We start from the raw sequence: 27663 nt of genomic DNA on the forward strand, positions 1-27663 counted from the left end.
TTATATATAACACATCAAGTATGAACAGTATAAACACAGTACACTGCTCACATGACCAGCAAGAAGCAAAGTACTAACATAACACCTGTGAGCTTTAATTTAACCCTATCAGTAGAAATAGATTTTTAACTCAGTGAACAGTGAACTAACAAATATCTCTCAAATCATGTTTGCTTTACTGACGAGAAATTAGTTCAGTCTGAGTGATACATTCATTTTGGTCCGAGTTATTTGTATCTTATCACATAAATAAACAAGAAACAAACAAACAAGCACCCCCCCCCCCCCCCAAACAAAAACAAACAAACAAACAAACAAAAAAACATGTGACATAACAAATATCAGTAGTGCAAAGTATATAAGGCTTTGGACAGGTCACCAATACCAATCCACAGGTGACACACTTCATTACACTCTGTGGTGTTACACCTGCAGTGTTTTCCTAGTTGTCTGGCATCAGAAAGCTGAAGCAGGAGTAAGGGAAGTTGGACAGGCAGTTTGTGTTGACCGTAACCTGCATATTACTAAATAACACTTGGTTTCTGTCACTACTGGCAATGTTCCCTTCCCTCTTCAGTGCTGTGAGTCGCCGGAGGATCAGCTGGTGTTCGTGGCCCCTAATGAGCCCCCTGAAGTACAGAACAGCAACCAGGTGCTTCTTACTGCAAGTGGAGAACAACATCAAAATGCTTATTAATTCCATATTTATTAATACTATTTATATTTATTTTAATTCATTAGTTAACCAATTTATATTAATTCCATTGAAAGTCCAGTTTACCTGAACCCCCCCCCACCAAATACAAACACCAAGTATTTTTTGTAGGCTGTTGAGTAGTTGAGTGTATTAACTGTGACTTTCTGAGACACGGGGGTCATCTAAATACTTAAGTCCATGAGAAACAATGTAACTTTTTGACTCTGGAAAATATAACACATTTATTAAATTCTTTAGAATTTGAAGAATTCAAAGCTCCAACAGCGCTGGCTTTTGCTTTTTCTACATGCTTTAAAACTATCTGGCTAATACTGCAGTGAGAGTCTTAACTTCTTCCCCCATAAAGATGACATCAGACAACCTCCCTCATACTATTAACAACAAGTTCCGGTACATGGTATGAATCTTATATAGCGCTTTTCTACTCTCCCGGAGTACTCAAAGCGCTCTATACAACATCATTCACACCCACTCGTACAAGCACTTCTATACACAAGTGCAAACTAACCTGCATTCACACATGAACTCATCGGAGGTCAATTTGGGGTTAGTATCTTGCCCAAGGATACTTGACATGCAGACTAGGGAAGCCAAGGATCAAACCACCGACCTTCCGATCAGTAGCTGATCTGCTCTACCGCCTGAGCCACAGCCACCCCTAGTTCTGTTCTGTATGTCACTAACAATGTGAGAATAGTTTCCAGGATTTTACGAAGATAGCTACTTGCTTAGCAAACCTCCCAAGGTCTAGTTTACTGTTGTGAAGTTCTGGGTAATGCAAAGTTTTTTACTGATTTTTAACTTTTGTTGTACCCTTGACCCAATTTTAACAAAAATTAAATCAGCTCGAGCTGCCATTGGTATCTATCATCACACAGAATTCACACAGAATTCACACATCACACAGATATCTTGAAAAATGTGGACCCTAGACTGCAAACCAACAGAGAGTCAAACTGTCCATAGCTACACACTCCCTCCCTTTTCGGGGTAGAAGTAAAGCCTTGCCAATCCACAGATGCCAACACCATATGATACATAAATCCATCAAAAAAATATTTAAACTTGGGAATAATCACTTCAACAGTGTTGTCCTTTCCAAACTGCAGATGTATGAGTTGTTTATAATTGTGCAATAGTTTGTTATTTTTATTGGATATTTTCAGGATCACATCACGTAGACCTTTGCGCTGTAACAGTGAGGTTCTGACAAAAAAGGGGCAAAAATAAAATAAAATCATACTGCATGTCATAGCAAAAAAGGCACTCCAATATGGATATTAATGGAAAAATAACCACGGTATCTTTACAACTAGATTTTTTGGTAGTACAGTTAAACCTGTTATAATGATCTCTTCACTCACGTACAGTTTTTGAACATACAGTTTAAATTCCTGTACTTACTCAAACCGTATCTGCTGTGGTCCTATGACTTACAAACTTCACAGCACAAACCAACATTCTAGTTTCAGGGATCATCTCTTTAAGTTTCGACCTTTTTTTGAAACTTCAGTTTTTTTCCCACACTTTACATCAGTTCAGTTTTAACTGGCAAGAGAAACATCTGCTTTTCTTGCTAAATGTATTTATTTTCTCATTTGGGAAATAAAAAAAGATGCACATGTTTTCATTTAGCAGAACCGAAAGAAAGAGAAAAAGGGGAAAGAATGTGGAAATGCCCCATGCACATATTGCATGAAGTCTAAAGTTAACCACAGCATTGCAGGATCATTTAAGGCCCTCCTCTCACATTTCTACTGCTGGGGGAAACTTTGTGAGATATTACGTAAATCCCAACTCAGCGTGCCTCAGCTATACAGGGTCAACAGGCTGCACTCTGTGCTTCCAGCTTGCTTTTTTGTTACAGAGGCTGCAATTAGCTCTCATTAACAAAAACATCCGTCTCCTGCGCACAAGTTTATGTGGTTTTCAGCTTTCTGTTATGTTGTGAGAGGAATACGCAATTTTCTTTTAGAAACTAAAACGGTTGCAGTTTGCAGCCTGTGTGAGAGGCAGACAGACAGATGTTGATCTATCTTGTTAGATAGTTCTTCTTGCCATGTTTTGTGAAGTTTTACCTAAGATAAGCTGTGTATTGCACAATAACAGGGCACAGGCATCAAATGATAGGAATGCTGGAACATCTGGATTTTGCCTGCAGTGAGCAGTTAAGAGGTTTATTTACAGCAGCAATCTGGTGGGAACTGAGGAAACAAAACTCTAAAATGCCTTTAAACAGAGAGTGAAGCAGACCTAAGAACCATCAGATCATTTACAGCAGAGCATTTTTAATCGTGAATGACCGTAACTCCTTGTGCATTCCAGAAGACTCAACTTCAGGGGTATTATCACCACAGGCATCCACAAATGGGTCACTCAGATTATGATTCCTGAACAGTTGACAGCTGGGCAGTAGAACAAAAAAACTCCACAGGCTCTTCTCATTAGTCACCAAACATTTTAAGCTTTCACTGTGAAGGATAAAACCATTTCCTAGAACCCTGAAAGGTAAAAGCTGAGTTTTGTGGCCATGGCCAAAATACACCAAAGTAAAACTTTCACAGCATCTCAAAATGTCCTTTTTAAAGTCCTCTCAGATCATGTTTTCTCACAGGTGGAGAAAATCTGAGATAATCTCCAAGAGCATATCTCTAGCTGAACAAGATCATAATTAATTTTGGACATTTATATAATGTACAACACTATTTAGCCACCCTTAATCTCTTTATATATCGCTTCAACAGAGCTAGACTTTCTTGTAACTTTTTAAAAGTGTCTTGAGCAAAAGTCCTCCAGGGTGTTTCTTTCTTTCTTCGGGTTTTTTTCCACTTGTTTTCAGTCGAGTTCATGACCATTTTCTGAAAAACCATTTTATTTGTTTTGCTGCTTTCACTGACCTATGCATCAGCTGACTATAAAAAATGCTCCTTACTCAAGGAATGGAGGTGCATTGTGTCTACACATAACACATAACTTCGCAAAGAACCTATTTTAAATATAATGTTCAGGCACTTTGTTACAACAAACCATGACCAGTCTGCCTGTTTTGCAACATCCAAAGAAGAGCTTTGAATGTCATTCAGGAACTGTTCACTGAAATGTCCACTGGACTTATCCCCCATCCACTGGACAGCAGTAAGATGAGCTAATCTGTTTTTCTGTCCCCAATGAGCTCATGCTTTTGTTTTCACGTGTATAACACTGATTCAGGAACACACTTTCAGGCATCATTTCATCACTTGCTGATATCTGTCAAAAGACTGGAACAACTACTGTCTTTTCTACCGTTCATGTTTGCTGAGTGGAGTGTGTTGTCTCATCATAAAAAAGCTGTCAGATCTAAATTTAGTGCAAACAATATCCAAATTTCTGCAAAGAAAAAGAAACTGAGTAATCACCACGACTTGTGGATTTCATCTTTGTTACCAACATGTCCTTTTGTTTATTTTGATCACCTCACATGTCTGCAGTTTGTCCCACTCATGTTCATAACTCATAAAGTGAGAGCAAAGGTCATTATCATGTGATGGCTGTTAAAAATACCATTCACCGTTTTATCGGCTTCCTTTCAAGAAAATCACATCTCAGATGTCGTGCTTGGACGAGATATATCCCTGATGCTAAATGTCAGAGGGGTTTATATGAATCTCACAGACAGCTAATTAAACATTGCTCTTCTGCTTTGGGTCAGTCATTGAAATTCGCTTCACTTCCTCATTCTCCTGATGATAGTCAAAGTCCACTTAGGTTTACTTGACAGCTGATAATAGGGGATTCCTATTCAGCTACAATCTGCCCACTTCTGTTTTACACCAATATAAAATAAAGAATTCCTTTATGTGCTTCAACAACCACAAAGGGGAAGGTCTGACACTTTTGTTGTGTCTTCATTTTGGATTTTTTTTTCTTTCTGCTTTTCTTCGCATGTCACAACCACAAATTTCTGACGCAGACATGCTGTTGTTTTATAGTTTACTCCATACATGTTTCACTTTTATAAAACAAATTCAATAGAAACCTGGTAGATGGGAAACCCCTAAAGCCTACATACTGCGTGATCTTAGCTTGTCCTGAACTACAGTGCAAAATTTTTATTATTTTTTTTACCAAAAATAAATAAATACATAAATAAATATGACATCCCAGAGTGGCTTACACTTTGTCCTGTGATGTGTTCATGGACAGATGTAAATAAAGTTGTAGTGCGGCTAACATCTAGCTAGCTCTAAGGAGTTTTATACAGTTTAGTGAAGGCTAAACAGGCTCTGTGGTGTTCATGGTCAATGTTAGGTTACATCCCAGGTGTCTTCGAGGGCCAGTGTCCTGAAACGTTTCTATGTGTCCCTGCTGCAACACATGTGAATGAAATTAGTAGGTCATTAGTAAGACTATAGAACTCGACTGCATGCTGAGGTGCTGACGTGCAGTTTATCCATTTGACTCATGCTACAGCAGCTCATGAATGAATGAACATGGTGCAACAAAAAGTACTTTTAGAAGTACATTTTTCCAAACACTTTACTTCACTTTTATTTACTTGAGTAGGATTGGGGGTTGCCACCACCATCAAAGAAGCAGCACAGGTCAGCTGATCACAGCCTGTACACAAAGAAAAATGTACCGGCACTCACAAAATAAGCTATTATGTAACTTATTACTGAGCAATTCTTTTGCCCTTGCAAAGCACTCAATTTTAGGATTTCCTCTTCCACCAAATCCTACTTTAACGCCTCTCTAACAGCTAAATATTAATCCAAGACAAACAGCGATGTCCTTTTGTTTCTGTTGATTTGTACAATATTAACAAAGCTCAGTAAAGGAAAATTTTAATAACGCTCAACTGCAACAAGCACTGGAGCCAAATTTTGGTAAATGTCAGAGCAGAAAACACTGCTCTCTATATTCAGATATAACCGTTGGCATAAAACAGGGTTATTTTGTAGAAACCTGGCCTAAATTGTACACACCAAATCTGTAAAAGGCTAGAAACCAGTCCAGCCTAAGCGTTCCTTATCTGTCACCTAGTGGATTATGGGAAAACCCTAATCTGCCTGCATCCTAAAGACTAAGAGAGGGTAGAACGGGATTTTTTCCTGGTTTATTTTTAGTGAATCGTCATGTTGCATTTGGCAGAAATGCTTACCTGAAGTCTGGGTAATTCTCTATTACAGGCTGCAGATGGTTCTTGATGTCTGATGTGTTTTTCTGTCCAATGATGTTGCTCAAGTCGTCTCCTACATGGTAGAGCCACTCATTATTCGACTTCTGTAAAAGACAAAAAATATCAAAACATTAAAACTGATGGAGTTGCTGCTGACCTTGAACATCCTTTGAATTTTGAATAAAACACATGACTACACAAATAAAGGGGCTGCACAGCAGAGGATTTCCTGTTATGCTGCTCATTGAGAGGAATGTGACCAGCCATCAAAGGCAAATACGCCACTTAAACATACACTTATACTGCTTTTAACATGAACGAAGGATCTGTGGACCAAAGATCAGGTCAGTATTTTGTATTTTGAAGCAAAAGAGGATGCATATTATGTGAAATGAAAATAAAGGACCATTTAGACATCATTCTTTGTTTTTACATTCATCAGGTCCCAAATAGCAAAGAGAAATTACAAATGCATGCCATGAAAGAGTTCAGGTCTTAGGAGGTTAAAAGTGTTTAGATTACTTGGCTAAAAATAATTAGAAACGTTCCACCTGTTCATTAAACCTGTTTAAAATTCAAAGTAGTTTGAAGGTTTACTGAATCATGACATGTACTTAAAAATACCTACAGCAATTAATTTGTATTTTACTTTTTATTTGCTTTTAGTGTTGATAGGGAAGTGATGACTTAATTACCATGTCCTCAAATAGATCACTGAGTTTATTCCACTGATGACGGATCTTGGTCGCGGCCTTCTCGTGTTTCCGATTTTTGCACGAGTAGTTACTCTTCATCAGCTGACCGATGTATTCTATCACCACATGGTAGTGCAGTTTGCTTGCAAACGCCTGTCTCCAGGGTAACAGAGTCACAAACACACATACACACACACAGAAAGAGGGAGTTAGGTGGCGGCATAACAGGATGGACGCAAAAAACGGGAAATGTTAGTTTGGAGGTGATAATGCATCGTGACCACCAGGGTTCAATTCATCTGAACTGACACCTTTTAATCTACCTACTCATTCTTTCCTGTTAGGATTCATGACACTCACAGTTTTTTTTTCTGCTCTTGCAGCATCCGGAGAAAAACAATGGGACAGCAAAATGTATTAACTGGAACTTCCGAGACAATCGATCTAAAATAAACAGGACTTCCCGATTTCATAGTAAGCATTAAAAAAACGTCTAAGTACAATAGATATTAGATGATATTCTGCATCTTTTGTTCCTATTTAAATCACTTAACACCCTACAAATAAAACCATAATTACCATAAAAACTTCTGTTGAAGGTAATTCCCTTCATGGTAACTGTCTAATCAGACTGGGACAAATGCCAGAAAATCCTTAGCCTTAGCAAGGGACTTGACTTTGGCAGGCAACCTGTCTTTATTCCAAGCGGCGGCCTTTCCTGTACTGTAAGTAAAAACATTTGGCTGTTAAGTTTTATAAAGTAGTTGGTCAACTCTGGACTGCCCCTGTTGACTTTTTTCCAGGCCATCTCCTCCTTCTCACCTTGGCTTGTGGTGGCATCATGAGACTGCAGTGCTGGGAAAGCAGCTTTGTCCGGCTGTAGAGTTGATCAAAGTCTTCATCGTTGGTGAGCCATTTCCTTGTCATCATTCTCCTTAAGTAAGACTGGAAAAACAACAAATAACACAGCCATTAATCACACAATGCCTTTGAGGGTTTACTCACGACAGATTATAAAAAGTCACATTTCAAGTTAACACCTGATTATTCTACTAAATAGGCTAAAAGTAAAAAAAACAAACAAACCTCAAACCTCATATTAAAAGGAATATATTGAATGAGAAGCAGTTAATGGAACTACCTCCTCTCAAAGCCTACTTATATGCGTATTTATCTTCATCACAAAATCTAAAGTAATGTGCAATCTAAGGAGCTTGGAAAGAAAAGCGTCTGGACTTCTTTAAGTTGCTTGAAGATGTTTCACCTCTCATCCGAGAAGCTTCTTCTGTTCTAGGGTCAAATGGTGGAGAGTCCCAGATTTAAGCCCTGTGGGAGTGTCCCCCCAAGAGGATGATGGACCCCGTAATGATCCACTAACTAATAACACGAGCCAAGGTGTGGCTCATGTGTAGGTCACAATCAGCCAAGGTTTCGGGTGAGCTCATTGTGAAACCTAACCCCAGCATACCATGTGATTTTCTGAGGGCAGATGGAATCCTCAAAGGACAACGGCCACTCTTTCAAGGATGCCAATGCTCATATTTTGGAAAAAGAGGACAGATGGTTTGAAAGACGAGTAAAAGAGGCCATTTATGTCCACTGTGAGCGACCATCTGGGACTCTCCACCATTTGACCCTAGAACTGAAGAAGCTTCTCGGACGAGAGGTGAAACGTCTTCAAGCAACTTAAACGAGTCCAGATGCTTTTCTTTCCAAGCTCCTTAGACTACGATGACCTGGATGACTGAGAACCTTCACAGACAAAGTAATGTGCAAAAGTCCAAAATTTTGTTTTGAAGGAGCCAGACTAGTATTAAGTATTATTTCTCCACGCTTTCAGAAAGTCTTTTTCTTTGGCCATTATCTGTGTTTTCCCTCATTTTCAGTCCAGTCCTCGAGCCTCTTAACACTGACCTATGAATCATTCAAGCATAAAAAAGAAACCTAACTCAAGGAATGAACCATAGTTGTGGCTACACGTAACAAACAACTTAGAAATGAACACAAAAAGGCAACTGTCTGCACTTTAGTTTTAGTTAAAAAATACCAAAGATAAGTCAACATCTTAAAGAGCATTCACGTATTGTTCAAGAAGTCTGTAAAACTATTCCTGAAGACTTTTTAAAGGCTAACAGTGAGAGTGAGAGTTCAGGCTGTGTTGAAAATAACAGCAATCATACCAGATATTGACTTCCAAGCTGATTAGAATGGTACAACTGTAGAACTGAACAGCATGTAAGCCAAACATCTGGATTTAGCTTATATCATACTTCCTTGTATCTTTGAATGTTTCAAGAAAGTTACTTCTCACTTTAAAGACATAACATCTGGAGAAAGATTTTAGGAAAGTACTCTTACGCTTACTTAGGGGGTCATTCTGCATGAGTTTGTGTCTTTGAATATACTAAAACTTTCCACAATACCAAACGTTTTTGGTCTAAACACTCATAGCATCTAGTATAGTTGTGAATAATAAGTATGCAATTGGTTAGATTTGGTAGGAGATGTTTGATTCATGCATGGTGTCAGCAAACGCAGCATGAACATTCACCCCTTTCTTAGGGGTTAGTCAGAGGCCGGTTATAAGAAGCAGCTGTGGCCTCCTCCTGGTCCCTGGCAATGTGCACTCATTCCTGTTATTCACAGGCTGTCTTTAAGTATTATAGATTGGATTCATTTCCCCTGGCAATTGTTTAAGCTGTGTGACTGTTAAAGGGTGGTTCTTTCTGTTGTTCCAGGACTACACACTGCTGCTGTCTTCCTTTAGCCTTGTTGTTGCTTTGTTGCTGTCGTGTTGGCTGGTATTGAACCTTGTTCTTTTAACTAATGTTTGTTAATAAAGTGTCTTAATTAATGGTTCGGCATTGCCAGCCCTGCTGCTTAAGTTGCTGTTTTCTTTTCTGCAGGTGTATATTTGTAGTTTTGTCTAAACTTTGTTCTATGAAATTGATTTGCCACGCCTCTGCTCGTTAGTAATGAGCCTGTGTGCCCACAACGTTTGCACTGGTTACTGTAATCTCTCCTGGGGTGTAACTCCCTCCCCAGGTGGTGCTGTCTGCACCATTTAGTTACCGGATTTCCTCCTTCTTGCAGCCACAGATACACTTTGCTAAATAACTAGCATTTAGCAAAGTGTGAACTAGCTGATAAGTTACCATCTTCATCCTTTTGTCCAAATATTGGTGCAACTTGGCGTGTTGTCTGCTGCTCTGTTTGGCCCTTTTTTTTTTCTTCTTCTGTGAATTTTCCCTAAGTGCTCTTGGCTATTACTGCAAGAAAGGAGGAATCCCCTTTTTGTGAGCTATTCTACTAAGTCCTGATGTACTTAATAGAGGAGATTCTGGGCTTTTTGTTGATATCTCATGTGTTTGGGTGGCCTGTTTTACTGTAGCTCCAAAGAGGAAGGAAATAACAAAAAAAGTTAAATGGGAAGATTCCTTTTCCTCAGTTTTATATCCTGTACAACATATGATTCACTAGATTGCCGTACCTTGACATCTTCTTTAAACTGATCCTCCAGGTCTCGCATAAGCTTGTCAATCAAACTATCTACCGCTTTTTGAAAGCCGTTCACCCCATCTTTACAGGTTTCTTTGTACTCCTCCATGTGTTTCCTGCAGGAGAAAACAACAACAAATAAAAAAACTTGATCATCATGAGGTTGCATGGTGATAATATTGCCACATTTTCAATCAGAACTGCACTGGTGAGTCTGGTGAAGCACATCTCATTTGCTTACATTAATTTTAAGTAATTACTTGAGTATGTTGCATGTTTATTTCTGTCTTATACTACCTACAAGTTACACGTGTTTTCAAAATTACAGTTTTTTAATCAATTTTTCCAGACTTTTTGTTTTTTAATGAAGCACTTTGGGGCAAACCGTGAGATATATTTCTCTTCACACTTCACATCTCAATTCATTTAAATAACTCGCATGTTTTTACAGGGTAGGGTTGGTGTATTTTTATTTATATTTTGTTTTTTATTTTTCCCATTCCCTGTTTAATACTCTGCAAGAGTTGGTGTGTCCTGAGAGGGTTATCTACAGAGTTGCTAACCCCTCAGCTTCCTAACAGATGTACCTGCAAGTGTGAACATCCCAGGTGACGTCATTCTTTGGATTTACAAGATTTCCAGAAAACTATGACCTCGATTTCGACCTCAGTGAGATTTAAACTCATCTGATGGATCTAAGGCATCAGCACGGTGACGACAATCATGGTTACAATGATGATAATAATGTGAAAGCCCAGGGAGCCATTGTGTGATCAGGCTTTGGTTCTACCATCTGTGTTATTTAGGGTTTTTTTTTTGCCATTCATCCTAACCACTTCTTTTTACAGACTCTATATATCACCAGGATCTGAATTCTCAGACTGAATTCTCTGCAGAATGAGGACACCTCTGCCAATATGACGTATGCTTTTATTTCAGTAACATGTTGAATGTGGTCCTATCAGGTCTTTTTATCACTGCTATTCACTGTTGTTTTAGCCTGTTTAGGCATTTTGATTAAGCCATCTCCTAAACTTCCTGTAGAAAACTCAATACAGTGGAGCTGAATTATTATTTTTGTTTGTTTTTTTAATTAACTTTATCAAAGGCAGACACGGTGTGTCTTTTCCCTTAATGTGTCTCTAGTTCCCTGCATATTTCTAGACTTCCTTGTGTTTTCCCTGGCACTACAGGCAGGAAAAGTGTGTGTACTGAATCAAGCTTTCAAACAGGAATACTGAAGGGCTTTCCTAGTTTAAACATAACAAAAGGTCTGATGAGATTTCCCAGACAGACTTTAGCACTACATCTATTTCTCTTCCCAGTCCTTCCATGTACATATATGGAAAGAAACAGGCGGTGACAGGAGAAACATGAACACAGCAGGATCAGTAACAAAAGAGATAGCAGTAATTAAATCAAGCAAAGCCCAGCTAACCAAAATGATAGCAAAAACTAAACTAAGCATGAAAATACGACCTGAACAGATAGCCAATCTGTCCAGGGTATACCCCACATCGTGCCCTATGGAAGCTAGGATAGGCTCTAGGTTTAACCTGCAGCTATGCCTGCAGCTATAAATATAAAGTGTTAGAACCTTGATTAAATATCCCTGCAGAAACTGAGCTAACCAGCACAGCGAGTGACAGAAGCAGCTGGTGTGCCCGCAGTACTTTCTCTTTCTCCCGATTATACCACAGCAGCGTTTCACATTCAGAGCCCTGCTTCTCTGAAATCACGTGGATCTCTTTTTGCTCTGGCATATAAAAGCCTCTGCTGTCCCATCCAAAGAACTCCCACACTTGTGAGACTCAGCAGTCGTGGCACACAACAGAATTACTGTCCCGGCAGATATATGTCAGAGCTGAATATCTGCGAGATGACTCATCCAAGCAAAAGACAACCATGAACTTCCGCTCAAGTCTGCACATTCGATTTTTTTGATTCATTTCAAAAAACTTGAATAAAGAGAATGACAGAATAGATTCTCTGTTATAAACATTAAACTGCTTTGTTACAATGAACAATACACATATTGTTTTCAGAGGATGGGTAATACATATTCAGAACCTACTGGCAGTCATGTTCGTCACACTTTTGGTTTTCTTGAGATAAATTGTAATGCTTTTTCTGACTTTAGGTAATATACCTTTCATTCTCTTTGATTTTGCATGCTTTTTTTTTTAATCAAAAAATCGGGACTAAATAGCACCCTGGTGCATTTTTTTTTAATTAAAATTGCTCATAAATCCATCCTGTCTCTAAATCCACACGAAATGAATGAGCTGACAGATTTATTGGGGGGAAAAATGTGGCGTGAACCCTCTAGATAACCGTGTCACGACATGCTAAATCTGGCAGGGCATTCGTGGATGTTTTCAGGAAGTCACGTGACTTACTTTAAAGAAGTAAAGCTGTTAATGTATGTAATGCGATACTCTGTCCACAAAGGCTGGTGAGAGGTGCAATGCTGGCTGAACGCTTTTTCAAACCTGCAGAGGAAAGAAGAAGCTTCAGTCAAAAGATGAGGCGGACAGAGTTAAACAAGCCAGACAAATAACAGGGGTTTAAAAATAATAACATTTTGTGACATTTTGTTGTAAAGCAAAGTTACAGACTTTATAGGAAACAGAAACCCTCCAAGGGGGATGGAAAGATAACAGGAAAAAGTGATGTTTAAAATAATGAATGCATAAGAAGTGTTGTTAAAATGTGCAAAAGTGCAAAGAAAGGTTATTTATTAATCATAAATACACTAGGGGGATTTGCAGAAAGGCTGAAAAGTCATAGCTGCACGATGCAGAAAGTTTTCCATCAGCTTCGCAGCTCCAAGTAAATAAAAGGTCTTTTCTGTTTCAGCATGACAGCGCTTGTGTTTTGTGTGGGAGTCTTGTTATTTCCTTTTCACTGATTAATTCGGGTGTATAATCCTTTATTTTGATTATGTTTTGTTTCTTTTCTGTTATATTTTGGGTAGAATGTCTGCAGGGGAAGATGGAGGAGGGAGATTGCTTATACACACTGTGTGGGATGGGGACAAACACATGATCCTCAGAGGATTGTCTGACCAATCGAGGGGAATATTCTTGTATTGCTTAACATAACATAACATAACATAACATAACATTACTGTCTGATCACTGCAAAAAGGTCAGCGTCCTGATTTTTCATTTGTTTGCTTTTTTAGGTGGATGCTTTCCTCTTCCTCATCTCAGTTCTTTATCACAAGTTATTTTAATCCAGTTGTTTTTGCTGTTCTCTTGTTGTGGCCATAATACCTTTGATCCCACCCTCGCCATGTGTACAGTGGGGGAAATAAATGGTTGATCCCTCGCTGAATTTGGAACTTTGTTCACTTCCAAAGAAAGGAAGAGTTTTGAATTTTCATGGTACTTTTCATTTTAATGAGAAGAGTCAGAAAAGCGACCAAAGTGATTGAAAATGCCACCACTGATCAAAGACATGGATTTAAACAACATCTGCACTACATGTCATGGTAATCAGACAGAAAACCATCTATATACTTGTGACTCACTTTAATGCCTGTGCTCAGTCACAAGAAATAATCCTCAGATTACAACACACCATCATAAGAAATTGTAATCTGGAGTTTATTTCGAAGCCACTAAGATAAGAGTAAAATCAGCTTGCTTCCAGGAGGGTGGAGTGAAATTTTTCCACTGAGATTCCTGTGGTAACGTGGCCTGTTAAATGTCTATGACAGATGGATAGATAGATGTGCTGTCTCTGTGTTGCCATACCCATTTGGGAACTGTTTCAACTCCTTGAGGCAGGAAGAAACCACTTTCTTTTCCAGCTGAGCATCAAGTTTGATGGAGTTTAAAACAAATGATTTCACGCTCTGTTGAGAAAAAAAACAGAGCTGGTACACGGTGTAAGGAAACAGAAGTTATGTGCTGCCACCCTATGGTGAAAACACTACATTGCAACTTGGAGGATTAAAAAAGAAGATCTGTTGGCAGAGAAATCTTCACTAATTTAAATAAATAAATGTGAGATTTTATCTGTATCTGATGGGTTTGATGTGTTTAGCATGTACCCATTATGTGCATTATGTGATATTTCAATAAGTACCGTTAGGATGTCAATGGGAAATGAAGAAATGGGGAAGTTGTCCTCCTTTTTAGGAGCTTTGCCATCCTTCCACACCTCTTCATTTTCAAGTTCAATGACTCTGCCCTGTATCATTCTCAGTTCCTCCTGCAGGAAGAGCCAAGCAGAGTGGAAGTCAGCATTAAAGTGCAAGCAAAACAGCTGTTTCAGCAACTCGTGGCAACATCTCTTCTGAGAACTATATCAGAAATGAAACCATTAGTCAAACATTTGCTGGGTGTAACCACTCAAAACTGATGCTTTGAGTATTTTCTTTTCTTCTATGCAAGTACAGTGAATATCTTTGTGTTTTTCACTAGTAAAAAAACAACAACTGTTAAATACAATAAGCAAGGAATATGTTTTTTCAGTAACATAAAAATCAATCAAGAAAATAACAAGCACTGGTAAAAAACCGTACACTGATAATGTGCTCAGTTATCTGTGATCTTGTTTTATTACCATGTCAATGGGTTTGACGCACTTTGAGAAAATAAATCAAAGGCTTTCGTTGTACTATTTTGTATACTCATGTTTTGGTTATGTGACTAAGTTGTGATCGAGGCAACTTGGTTAATGATTTTAAACAATCTGTTGAAGAAACTGCCTGATTCCTACCAAGGTTTTATTGTTTTATGTGTCTTTAACTGGAAGTTTAACAGTACTGTGCATCAGACTGTGAACTGAAAACTTGCAACTACATCACAGATGATTGACATCTTCACTGTGTAGATGGGTTAATTATCAGAGGATATGCTTTCTCCAATACTCCTGAAACAGAGCTGCAGACTGAGGTCTTTATTCTCTGGGAGGTTGTTACCATGAGTGTTAGTGACCTCTGTCACATTAAAAAGTCACCTGACCTGATGTTATTCTGAAGGCAAGATTGTAGCTGGTTCAACATCAGTGTGCTCAAACTGTAAATGTGTTTTATGGCATGAATGTTAAAGCAATAAAACCAAACAAACCTCTGGCCTGTAGTGACTGACATCATGTAACCAAGTTAATCACTAAACTTCTAATCTGATTGAATGTTGGAGGTTTACTGCAACTTATCCCACCATTACTGAGAGGCTATCTGGCATGTAGACAGATTGATAGTACTCTGTTACATTTCTTCAAAACAATCTCTCTTTAAATATTTAGACTTTTAATGCATATTCCCCCAAATTATTCAATTTTAGAAGAAAACAACAGCAGAAAATACCTAGCGACAGACACCTTTTGTTCCTTCACATGTGCAAGCCATTTAGCAAAAACTGCATTTCTATAAATAACCACTTGATGGCCACTTAGCTCCTGTGACATCACACACTGGTTTGTGAGTGTGATGGATTTTATGTGGGGTTTTTTTCAGTGTACTATCTTGCTGAATGTATATGCTAGCACTAATTAGGTATCTATATCTACATAATTGATAATTTGGTATCTGAGTCTGTGTGTACGGGCTCACTATGCTAACCCAGCTAGCTAGCATTTGTTTTCAGCCTAACCTCTCTTTCCATGGTTTCCATTCATCCACCAATCCATCCATCTATCCACACTTCCACCCTAACCCTTCAGAAGTTCTACCCAGGTCATAAAAGCCAAGACAGCTAAAGCAAACACAAATGGTAATCCACAAACCAATGAATCAATTATACATAATTGATTCATGTAAAGTCAGCTCAGTTTAGGTCATGAAAGTCACAAAACCAGTTAGCAGATCTTTTAACGTGACATTATTCTTAAAGTGAGGCATAATAAAGACATATAGTAATGAAGTGTGTGCTTCATAATATCTCAATGGTCTTTTAATTCAACTCATTCTCATAATTACACAAAGAATAACAATATGAAAGACTAAAATTTCATCTATGGATGAAATTCCAACAAGAAACACATTTAAAAGTCTGTGTGTTGTGAGTTCAGTGTGAGCGCCTCACCTGCATTCTCCTGCAGTACTTCTCTTTCACTTGTTTCAGGAAGTTCTCCTCAAGCTGCAGATCAGTGCTTTCATCTTGGATGTCTGGCTGCAGAGACAGACTTCCCATGATCCTCTCACTGTTGGAGTGAAACAAGATGCAGTTCACAACATTTTGTAGTACTAAGATCGGCCAAAATACATTTTCCTACCTGTGATGTTGAAAATAAAACGTTTAAAAAAATCTAACATAAAATCCAATTAAATACATTCAGTAGTCCTTTGCACACTGCAATGCAATATTGAATGAGTGTATTTGCTTTATGAAAACCATGTTACATTATGGTCTGTGTGCGATATGCTTTATGAAGAGGATCCTATTTTACATAATCTGTGAAAAATGTGGTCGTGACCTGATTTTATTTTTCCCATTTTGGCCTCGAGAGTGTTGTGCTTCTTTTTTATCAGATCAGCTGTTTATTTTTGGTCTCCCAAATGTTGTTCTGAGCACAGGTTTTTTTTTATGTTTCCCATGCCCTGATTCAACAAATAATGTCAGCACTGCCTACCTCACTCACGCTCGCAGTCCTGCTTTTGTGTTGGGTATTATTAAAACGGCTGTCTGCACCATGTGTGAACACATTTTTATGTGGACAGTGAAGATGTGGTTTTAGGTGCCTTCCCCCTGTAAATCTGAGATGATAAAAAAGCTGCAGGAGGACATGCAGACATACTTTTCCCTTTTATAATGTTTGCATAACACATCACGCCTTCAAAGAATCCGACTGAGGAGTTTATTGCATATCATCTGTCTCTGTTTGCTGTATGCAATCATTACAAAGGCTATCTGAATTCAATTTAAATCACAAAATACATTTTCTGTATTCTATGTATATTCCAAAAAACACCTGAATTCACTTATTCTCTTCACCATACTAACGTAATGATGGGAGATTCATAAAAAACTATAAAGAATAGCCTAAATCACAGCAGCAGAGGCAGAGTTACTGAAATATGGAGACTTGTAGAGCTGAGCTTTTCTGACCTTCACTGCCCAACAAACACCCACAGCTTTCAGATGCAACACCACAAGTTTTTCACAGTTTTCTAGGTTTCAAACCTGAGGAAACACAATGCTGGTGATTTTTTTTTTTACTGGCTGCAATCATCAAATAAAAAAGCATTTTAATATGTAACATATTTTTAAAAAAAGCTCTTTTCATTTGTGGTAGGATGGGTTGTGCACTTACTGGATATGTCACGGTCCTGGGTCGATGCCCCAGTGTTTTGTGTATTTTGAATTGTCATGTCATGCCATGAACTCCCAGTTTAGGTCAGTCGTCCTAGTTTGAGTTTTAATTTTATTTGTAGTGCTCGTGTATTGTGTTTTTCAGTTTGTTTTGCAAATAAAAACTGCTGCCTTTAAGTTAAAAATACCACCTGAGAGTCCTGCGTTTGGGTCCAATCACTGCCTGCCACACAGAGAACCATGACAGGAAATGTGCCCATCATCTGACCACTTTTAATGCTTGTCCTTTTTCGACAACAGATCTAGAGCTTTATTGAAACAATGACTTTAAGGTTTTTTTTTAAATTTAATAATAAAAAGAAAACATAGTTTTAAATAAATCTATATAGCATTATTATCACTTTGGCCTATCAATTGGCCTTAAAGGAGAGGTCAGAGGTCAAATGTGACATGATATTTAAAATCTTTATACATTATTTTCAATATGTTGACAATACATATACATGTGAGATATACATGAGAAATTTTAAGGCTCTTTGTCAATTTTCCACCAATAAATCATTAACTTGACTTTGAAAGTGGATGTATGCCAAATTTTAATGGATCGCTAACATGATCACAGTAAGTAAGTAAGTACAGTAAGAATGACACACAAATGCTACCAAAATAAAATCTTCTTGGCAGAGTACGGTCTGTCAACAGTGCAATGTGTGACTGGCTAAAATGATGCATAACGATTGTTTATAGGGTACTCAATTTTGTAGCTGCTTTCAACAAACTATGTTTGCAAGGCTAATGACAAATGTCATGTTGGACAAAGACGACTGAACGCTTTTGAAGCTGTACAGCATCAGAGTTAGAAATTACATTACAAAACTACATTACAATAAGTAACTGCATGTCAGTTTTTGTGATCACACCACAATAAATAGAAAATACTGTTTAACATCATTCTAAAAAGTGAAATATAATGCACAAGAGTTCATTTCAATTTTGTCTCCATCTATTTATGTACTGTTTTGGCTGAATAGGAAATTCCTTTGAGAGGTGTCCTTGAGGAAAAACAACAGCCCTATTTGAACAATCTACCCACTCACCTCTTGTACTTGTTGATGATCCAGTCCAGCAGACCATAGAAATCCTTCAGCTCCGTCACCTGCTGCTCCAGCTTCTTCAGGTGCTGTGCAACGACTCTGTTATAACCTCTCACATAAGTGCTGAAGACTTTAAAACTGGGTGGGTAGGACCACCGCAGTTCCTGCTTCACATTCTCTAAGTCCTCCACAATGACTTTACCCAACAGACCCAAGTGAACAGCTAACCAGGCGGAGTTCTGCTCTACTCTGTCCAAGTGAACACTCTGCACCTTCACCTGCACACCCGCACTAACCGATTCCCTCCAAGCGTCCATCCAGCTGTCTTTCAGGCCTCCTGGTTCTCTTAATCTCTTCTCTTCCTCCTGGATGACGCGGGCCATTTGGAGCAGCAGCTTCTTGTTTTTGTCGGAGAGAGGGTCGCACACTATGTCGCTGACCTTTTTCCTCATTGTTCCATAGAGAAGGTTGAGGTCTTTTTCCCTTGTGGCCAGCTCCATAGCTGAGCCATCGGAGCACGACTCTGGCTGCTGGTGAAACTCCTGCCGCAGGGCGAGCAGGTTCAGGTGAGCCTCCTCCAGCTCCCCCGTCTCTATCAGTTTGTTGATCTCCATCACTGTGAGCAAGCAGAAGTAATCGTATCACCAAGGGCTTAACAGAGCTCCTGTAATCAGTTATGTCTCATTATGAAACCACAATGGTAGAAATCAGAGTGTAGTGCTGCTCCAGTCAACATAAACGCAGCAAAAAAAGCCAGACTTCAGTAGACTTATTGCAGCTCATTCAGAAACAGTAAATCCAGAACAATTCATCACATCAGGTGTCACATCGTTACACTGGCTTGATGCTGCTTGATGTCAAAGAATTTAATTTTAGATTTACGGTATAATCCTTGTAAAATAGGATTACTGCTCATTTTTACTGGATATCATAGTTAAACAGCAAAAGTTAATAAAGTAAAAGTTCAGAAACATCAAAGATCTTTAATTTTACCCTGTAATGAAACCTACCTGCAGCTTTTGTGGAGATGGTGAGTTGGAATTGGTCTCCTGCTATAGGCTAGCAAAGAAGGCTGTTGCAAATTGCAATTTCAGCTGCTGGTACAGTATCCTGGCACACTTGCATACCAATGAAATTAAATAATGTTGAAATATCTGAATTAATTTTAAATGTCTAAAGTCTTTTTTCTTAAAGTGGAGGCAATGTGTTTTAGAATAAGTAATAATTTTTATTTTAAATTTAGATAATTAATATAAGTGTTTTGTTTATATACTGAAGTAATTTTTAGGTAGTAGTCAGTTATGCTATCTGTAGTAAGCTATGTTTACTAACTAAATATGCCATTACCATAGCTATGCTGTGCTTTGGAGGTAATCCTTGATTCTACACGTTTGATGTGAAAAATTATGACTTTGAAGGTTCTTCGTGAGATTAATGGGTTTTAAGGTTACTGAGAAATTATAAAGAAATGTCTGTGAAGGTTCTCAGTCATCCAGGTCATTGTAGTCTAAGGAGCTTGGAAAGAAAAGCGTCGGGACTTTTTTAAGTTGCTTGAAGACGTTCCACCTCTCATCTGATAAGCTTCTTCAGTTTAAGGGTCAAATGGTGGAGAGTCCCAGATTTAAGCCCTATGGGAGTGTCCCCAAAGAGGGACATGGACCCCTATTGATCCTCTACTTTCACACCTTGGCTTGTGTGATTAAGTAGAGGATCAATAGGGGGTCCATGTCCCTTTCGCTTCATTTTGCCACTCTCTTTTATATTTCTCTTTTTTTCTTTGTCTCTTGTGCCCCTTGCTTCATTTTTCTCTCTTTCCGTTACTTCTTTTCTCTTTGTTTCTTTAAATTATGTCTCTATCTCTCTGTTACCCTATCACCTTGCCTTTTGTGGATGTGCTTAAGGCTCTTCGCCCTTATGTTGCTTTAATTTGTGTTATTTCGCTGCTCTGTTTTGATTTTTATATGACTCTGCTCTTGTTGTAGAAGCCTGATAGACTTTGTTTCAACACATTCTGCTTTCTCCAGACAATCTTTTGTGAGTGATTTTATTTTTTAATTGGATCTAAAAAGCTGAATCTTCAAGTGACACGCAGGACAAGGTTCATCATTTTGGTTTCTGGCAGCAGACACATCTCTGTATTTGTCCTGCTAGACCTCAGTGAAGGGTTCAATACTCTCAACCATAACATTTTACTACAGAATGCCATAGGTATTAAAGATACTGCACTGCAGTCGACTGAATCATGTCTAATAGACTCCAGTTTGTTTATGCAGTCTTCTTCACAAAGGCTAATTATGGAGTTCCACAGGGTTCTGTGCTGGGACTCAATCTGTTATACATCATTCCCAGGCAGTATTGTTATAATATCATTTTCACTCCTATGCAGATGATACCTAACTGTATCTATCCATGAAATCAGATAACACATACCAGATAGTTAAACTGCAGGAGGTTATTAAAGTCATAAAGGCAGGTAAAAAAGACCATCCTGGTTTTCAGGGAAGCAAGGAAGTTGATGTTGCTGGTGTTACAGCATTATAATAGTTAACGAGCTTGTCAATCATTTTCATAGAGTCCCTAAATAAGAAAGAGATTATAATTCTCTTAAATCCATCAACTTATTCTTAAGAGTAGAAGATGCCACCATCACTGTTTTTTAACAGCTAAACCAGTGTCCCATTTATGAGACTGGATTTGAAACTGTGTCTACAGATAAACTGACCCTCTGTTATTTACATGACAAAGGAAGCTCTTATCATTGGCTCTGTCTGTTGCGAAAACAAACAGTAAAGAGACAGATCCAGACTACAGCGTGGCATGTATACACAGAAAACATGTTAGGGGACATTCGAGACACGGTGCTATTCTGCCTTTTCACTTGTAGGTGGAAAAATTGTTACAGTCAAAAATGTGCTATATGAAGTCACAGTCAATTTAAACCAACGTGAACATGTAGTGGAGACTGTACCTGACAGTGGTGTGAGGGGGATACTTGGCAGTACGTAGCAATCTTCGATCTCTTCTCTAAGAACCTCCTCCTCCTCTTTCTCCTCCATGTCTTCCTCCACTGAGGCCTCAGAGATGGACTTAGTGGAGACTTTATCAGTATCCTTCTTAGTAACCATTTTCAGACTCCGACGAATGGATGCTCCTCTTTTCATAAAAGAATTACTGAATTTGGAAGTACCAGGATCTAAAAAAGAAAAGTTTGATGATTTCAGGGTGTTTTGTTATCCTCCCTTTTCTACAGGCATAGTTTTAAACTCAGCAGCAAAAAGCCGTAAGTTTATATGCTCCACTATAATGGCAATTTGTAAATGTGCAGATTTTAGGCACTTTGATTTGCTCTTTCACATAGACATATATTATTACCTTTGTACGGACTATAAGACTCATTTTTGGGAAACAGAGCAGTGTGTTTACACCTTACAGTAAAGACTCATATTTACATGTCTAAAGTATAAGGCGCTTACCAGTTCAACTTAGAAGGGTCTGGGTGAAAACCTAGGGGAACTTTGAGCAACAGATAAATTCTAAAGATAACTATTGCTTCACTCACCTCACATGACATCAAGTTGCTGTTTTCCATTGAGGAAAACTTGTATATCTGGTATTCTACTTGGCATAGCTGTCCTTCAATCAAGTATTCTTTGTTTGTACTTTTCTGTTTTATTCCTTGTTCTTTGTATTAGTATTTTTGCACCAACATATATGTTAATGTTACACTTGTAAAAAGAAATAGCAGCTTTACCTGAATACATTACTTCCAACTATAGAACGCTGATCTTTCTAGAGTAGATTATTAGTAGTAAATTTGTAAATACTAAAAAAATATAGGTAGAAGTTTAATATTTTAATATTGCCAGTATGTAGCAACATTGATCTAGTATTAAAGTTAACATTTTACCTGTCTTTGATCGTGTCAGTGGTTTGGATATGCGAAAAGAAGCATCTGCCTCATCATCTTCTTTTTTCTGGTTGTTCTTCAGAGGGGTGGCCGGAGAGCCGGCGCTCAGACCTGACAGAGAGGCAAGAAGAGCACATCAGTAGCAGCAGAAGTTTCTCATAAACTGACTCTGGAGTCCTTAGTTTAATAAAACAAAGAAATTTCTCTTTGTGGTGTCACAGGGATATAAACTAAAGGTTATATCCATTTATGTGGGTGTTTGTATGTGCATGGCTTTGGCAATGCTATTATGCAATCTGAAGAATGCAAAAAACTGTAAGCTGTGTTAGAAATAAAAGTTCAGAGTGCTAGTGCCTAAAAAGCTGCCTCCTAATGAGTTTCATCATTAGGAGACAGCCTGACCTGATTTCTGATGAGATAATGATTTACAAATAATCACATAACTTGTGCCAAATGTTTTGGGATGGTTGTTCTGTTGCATGACCCGACTTCAGCCAAGTTTTAACTGTCGGGCAGATGGGCTCAGATTACACAGAAGTTCAATGACTGCAAGGTGCCCGGATCATGTGGCTGCAAAACAAGCCCAAATCATAACCCCTCATTCACAAGTGAGAGTTGGTATGAGGTGATTGCACTGACTTGCTGTGTGTGGTTTTTTCCAAATGTGGTCTTGTGCATTGTGACAAAACATCTTTTTTGCAGTTTCTCTGAGAATTGCACGGTCAGACCTTGGGGTGAATTTGCACACACACCTGGACGCTCCAGGACTACACGCCCCCCTGCGAAAACTCTCTTATCTACACAAATAATCTCTTTGAATGTTTAATCAGTTAATTAATGTTAATTCTTCTCCTTCTAAAATGAAGCTTGGACAAACTGCACATCAGCAGCAGCTTTAAAACAAGCTTTTAGTTCACTTTAAAAATAGATGAAAAGGAGGCTTGATGCTCCTCTGAACTCCTGACCTTTGCTAACAGTGAAACATGACAACATGGATCTAAATGAGGCCCGATTCTGCCTCGTCAACAGAAAATTTCTAAGAGGGTGCCATGAAAAGAGAGGCAACTCCTTTCCTGTGAAGCAATGAATTGCTTTTGTCAAATTTCCCAAATTATCTACATTCAAACAGCTTTCCTACTAATTAGTTGATTTGATGGCCAGGACAGGACTTTATTTCTAAAGTCTCACATGTACAAACGGTCAGAAATCACCACAGTGAAGTAAAATTAGACGTTTATTCACAGGGAAAATCACAAGCAAATTCCACGTGTTGCAGGATGAAATTATTATTAAAATGTCAGACCTGAGGGGAAGGATAACTGTAACCATGGCTCAAATTGAGGTAACTTGGAGCTGTGGACAGACCTGTACAGACCTGTAGAGTGGTTTCTTCCACCCTCTTGCACAGACTGAAAAGTTCAGCAGTAACAAATGGAAGTGGGCAATAGCTAAATATGTTTTATCCACAAATCCAGAAAATAACTGAAAACGTGGGATTTTGCTCATTTTATTAAGAATTTATATTTGTATTATTATTATTGTCAGGAAAGGGAGCAGTGTGTTGACATCTTACAGCAAAGCCTCATGTTTCTAAAGTGTGACCTGTTTAAAGTGTCCTCAGGCTAAAGTCAGGAGAACTTTGAGCAAAGCATGAACTCCAAAGGTAATTATTGCCTCACTCACAACACATGACATCAGCATGCTGTTTTCCATTTCTGAAAGCTGGTGTTGTTTGTATTCTACTGAGCATAGCTGCGCTTTAATCAATTATTCTTTGATTGTACTCTTCTGGAGATACACTATAGTGTAGTATATTCATCGTTGAATCATGATGTTTTTGGTTTATATGCTAAATGACATTTCATACACATCTAATCAGATAAAAGTAATTTATCTACCTGATACTGAGCCAGACTTTCTTAAAGTGCATCCAGGAAGTATTCACAGTGCTTCACTTGTTCCACATCTTGCCATGTTACAGCCTGATTACAATGGACTCATTCATTTTTCAACTCAAAATTCTACACACAATGCCGCCAATGCAGTGAATGAACATCTAGAAAGAAAACACTATCAGTCATGTACTATGTATGTTGACAAAGAACAGAAAAAAGGCCACCAACATCCAGAGAAGAGCTCTGAATATCAAGAAACCTGGAGAACTCTTCCTGAAGGCTACTTAAAGAAATTACAAAACAAACTTTGGCTAAGAGTTCAGGCCAAGCTGGAGAGTAAAAGGTGGCCATGCCATAACAAATACTGATTTTCATGCTCATTAGAATTGATATAAAATATAAATACAAATACTAGCCTCACATACCACATTATCATATTTTTTGCACAAATTCCAATAAATCTCTGGAGCAATTTTCCACTTTCCTTGGAAAATATAGACTTTTGCACAGTAATGCATGGTCCTGCAGTCCTTCTTTGAGCAAGGAAACATTTTGTTTGACATTTGCTAAGATACTTTGATCAAACGGATATATTTGCGTTTTGGCCCTTTCTGCCCTTTTCCCAGACAACTGCTCCTTCCACCTTTGCATACTCTCTTTAAAATAGCACCCACATCTGAGGGGAATGACTTCACACGATCTTTCTCCTGGGCGCTCATGGGAAAAAATGTAAACAAGCATTAATTAATAAGAGCTAGGACACAACATTATTTATGTTTTGTGAGAGGACCTTTTTAAGAGAGATAGCGAGGTGTAAATTATCTGTAAGATCCTCTTGGCTCTTCTTTTGACCTTGAGATTCCACCTGTCTGCAAAACCTGCTTCACAGCAGATTTTATTACAGCCATGAGGGTACTCACTGGGTGACGGAGGTGGTGGTGAAGCCGCAGAATCTGACTCATTTGTAGGTGTATCTGATTTGGACGTGACCTTTGATCCCTTGACAGATGACAGAGGACTCTTCTGTGTTGCATGCTGGATGCTCTTTCTAAACGATCGCAGCCTGCCCAACTTTGTGCCGCCATCGGTCGACAACTTCTCATCGCTCTTGATGGACCCGTTGCTCTTGAAGGACGCTCTGTCCTCGCTGGGGTTCTCGGTAGACTTTTCCATCATTTGCGACATCTCATTTCATTTACTACCCAACTGCGAGTGAAAATGTAAAAGAAAAGTTGTAAGGACAAAATGTCTCTCTGTGCCGTGCCTTTGCTCTACAAGTGAGCATGTGTGTGAGTGTTTAATCATTGTGACTGCTGAGAAAATAAATGGGTGGAGGAATTTTGTTGACTAATAACACATGAGCCAGCAGTTTTCATAAGCACCCAAAAGACACTGCAGATTAAAATTAAAACTGCTGTATCTGCAGGTACAGGCTGAACTAAAGAAATTCCCCTGTCTCTCTCTGGCTGTTTTTAAAAAACAACAACAACAACAAAAAACTAAAACCAAGGAGAGGAGTTCAATATTAAAGAAGTCAGTCAATGAACAAAAAATGGTCAGTGACTGTTTTGACAGATGCTACATGTTTGATGTAGCTCTGGACCAATGTACAAAAAATGACATCCAAAAATGTCATTTGGATATTTGCAGAGTCATGAGATAAAGAAAAAAAAACTAAAAACAATCACTTTTTATTCAAGACATTATAATAATAATAATTCTAACTATGTGTTACATGATCATGACTTGACATGTCTTCATAATTTACTAGAAATGACTGCAGCGACTAAAATTCTATAACTTCTGATGTGGATTAAGAAGCAGAGGTCAAACCTCCAACAACTCTTTTACTATATGTGCATATAGATGCCAAAAATATGCTACTTGCTGAATGCATTCACAGTATATATATATAGTGATTTTATTTTATTACATTATATTATTTTATATAATAAAGGTTTGCTACTAACAATGACCGAATGAGGGGGAAAGAAAAGTCAACTTACCTCTGGCCGATTCCTCGGTTAATAAAACTTCCGCTGTTTTTGTGCTTCACTCTTTATAGCTTATTCGGTGCTTTCGCTTTCTTAAATTTGCATTGCTGGCATGAAGGCAGACAGGAAATCTTTACCGTCAGCTGTGTCTCTGTAGGAGAAAGTTTTTTAAAAAGCCGGCGGTAAAAGCAGAAGGTGAAGCAGGCGAACTAGCTTCTCTGGGCACAAGGACAAGCCAGAGATCACCTTCCAGTGAGCAGGTTTACGGACTGAAAAAACACACACACAGAGACCTCTTGTTAATGATTAAACGGACATTTAGTCAGCGGGAGTGTCGGTCGCAGCACAAGCTGAAACCACTGACCGACATTTTTTTTTTACTTTTCCCAACACCCTGATCAGTTTACAGGAAGATTTCCCCCGAACACACACAAAAATCCTACAGCCGCGTTGCCCCCATCAGCTCATGTTTCAAGGTTAAGAGTTTAAACCTTGCAGTGGTGCAACAAGCGCTCATTCTGTACGTAAGAGCGCAGCAACGAAAAAGACTCAGAATTTAAATTGTAGGGGAGACCGGGGATAGTTGTAACGTGGGTCAGTTGTAACACTTCCAATTTCTCCAATCAGGGTTAAGTTTCAAATGATGTGACTCATCCTGTGCATGCCCAACTCAGTTCTGCTATCACATGTGAAAAATCAGCACATTTTGTCAAACACAGACAATTTAACACGAAAAAAAGTAATTTGTATGGCAAAAAGTAAGTTTTTCTACTTTATTTCAATTTCTAATAGCATTATCTGCTTTGCAGTTAAACTCATCAAACTTAAATTATGTTATTTGTATGTCTATGGGGATATATTCTGTGTAGGTCTTTAGAGCTAGTGTTTTAGCCGTTGGCTGTAATGTTAGCTAGTTCATGGCTATAGGAGTCTGGGTCAGTTGTAACAATAATGCAGATGTTACAACTTACCACACTATTACTTTAACTTATATTAAACAAGTTGGGGCAACGACATCAGCAGAGAGAGGTTCACTGGTCGCTTTTGTACATGCGGTTAATGCCATTGGCAACACAATTACTTCACTGTTTGTGTTCCCACACATACATTATGCAGACCACTGTGTCAGAGATGGACCAGTAGGAAGTACTGGTAGTGGAAATAAATCAGGATGGGTGCAAGAAACAGATTTCCTCATCTTTCTGAAGCACTTTGCAAACCACACCAAGGTAAGCCATGATAAAAAGTAAAATGGAATTGCGATGCTGGTGAACAACTACATTTTTTCAGCTTCATTGTTATGTTTAACATTGGTGCAAGAGTTGTAGGTTATAATGCTCACTGAGCCAATGAGGCCAAACTCAAGGAAGACCAACCAAAATTAATGAAATATTCAGTTGCAGAAAATTCCATAATTTGTCTTTTTTGGGGGGTTG

The 27663-nt window shown here is 38.4% G+C and overlaps 1 protein-coding gene across 1 annotated transcript; it reads right to left on the reverse strand.

The window, feature by feature from the left end:
• Window positions 1–159: 159 nt before the first annotated feature.
• On the reverse strand, window positions 160–26481 carry exoc3l4 (exocyst complex component 3-like 4). The gene is made up of 14 exons (XM_085343712.1): window positions 26240–26481; window positions 25154–25439; window positions 22339–22449; window positions 21400–21624; window positions 18435–19047; window positions 16111–16228; window positions 14168–14293; window positions 13834–13934; window positions 12472–12564; window positions 10065–10188; window positions 7397–7519; window positions 6575–6727; window positions 5862–5983; window positions 160–662 (listed from the first exon to the last, which is right to left on the reverse strand). Exons 2-14 carry the CDS (start codon window positions 25416–25418, stop codon window positions 443–445), a joined length of 2394 nt encoding a protein of 797 aa, XP_085199838.1. The 5' UTR covers window positions 25419–25439; window positions 26240–26481; the 3' UTR covers window positions 160–442.
• Between the last annotated feature and the right edge of the window lie 1182 nt (window positions 26482–27663).

Source organism: Diplotaxodon limnothrissa, linkage group LG19, assembly GCF_057381915.1.
Source record: "Diplotaxodon limnothrissa isolate DT_005_m linkage group LG19, D_limnothrissa_male_GT1.1, whole genome shotgun sequence".
Classification (NCBI taxonomy): Eukaryota; Metazoa; Chordata; class Actinopteri; order Cichliformes; family Cichlidae; genus Diplotaxodon; species Diplotaxodon limnothrissa.

Excerpts from the sequence above, each read along its gene's own strand:
- exoc3l4 (XM_085343712.1), bottom strand. The coding sequence starts at position 25,418 with ATGTCGCAAATGATGGAAAAGTCTACCGAGAACCCCAGCGAGGACAGA. Across the intron at positions 19,048-21,399 it reads CCCCCTCACACCACTGTCAG|TGATGGAGATCAACAAACTG; the intron begins GTACAGTCTCCA and ends GCTTGCTCACAG. Across the intron at positions 10,189-12,471 it reads AACAGCTTTACTTCTTTAAA|GAAACACATGGAGGAGTACA; the intron begins GTAAGTCACGTG and ends TTTCTCCTGCAG.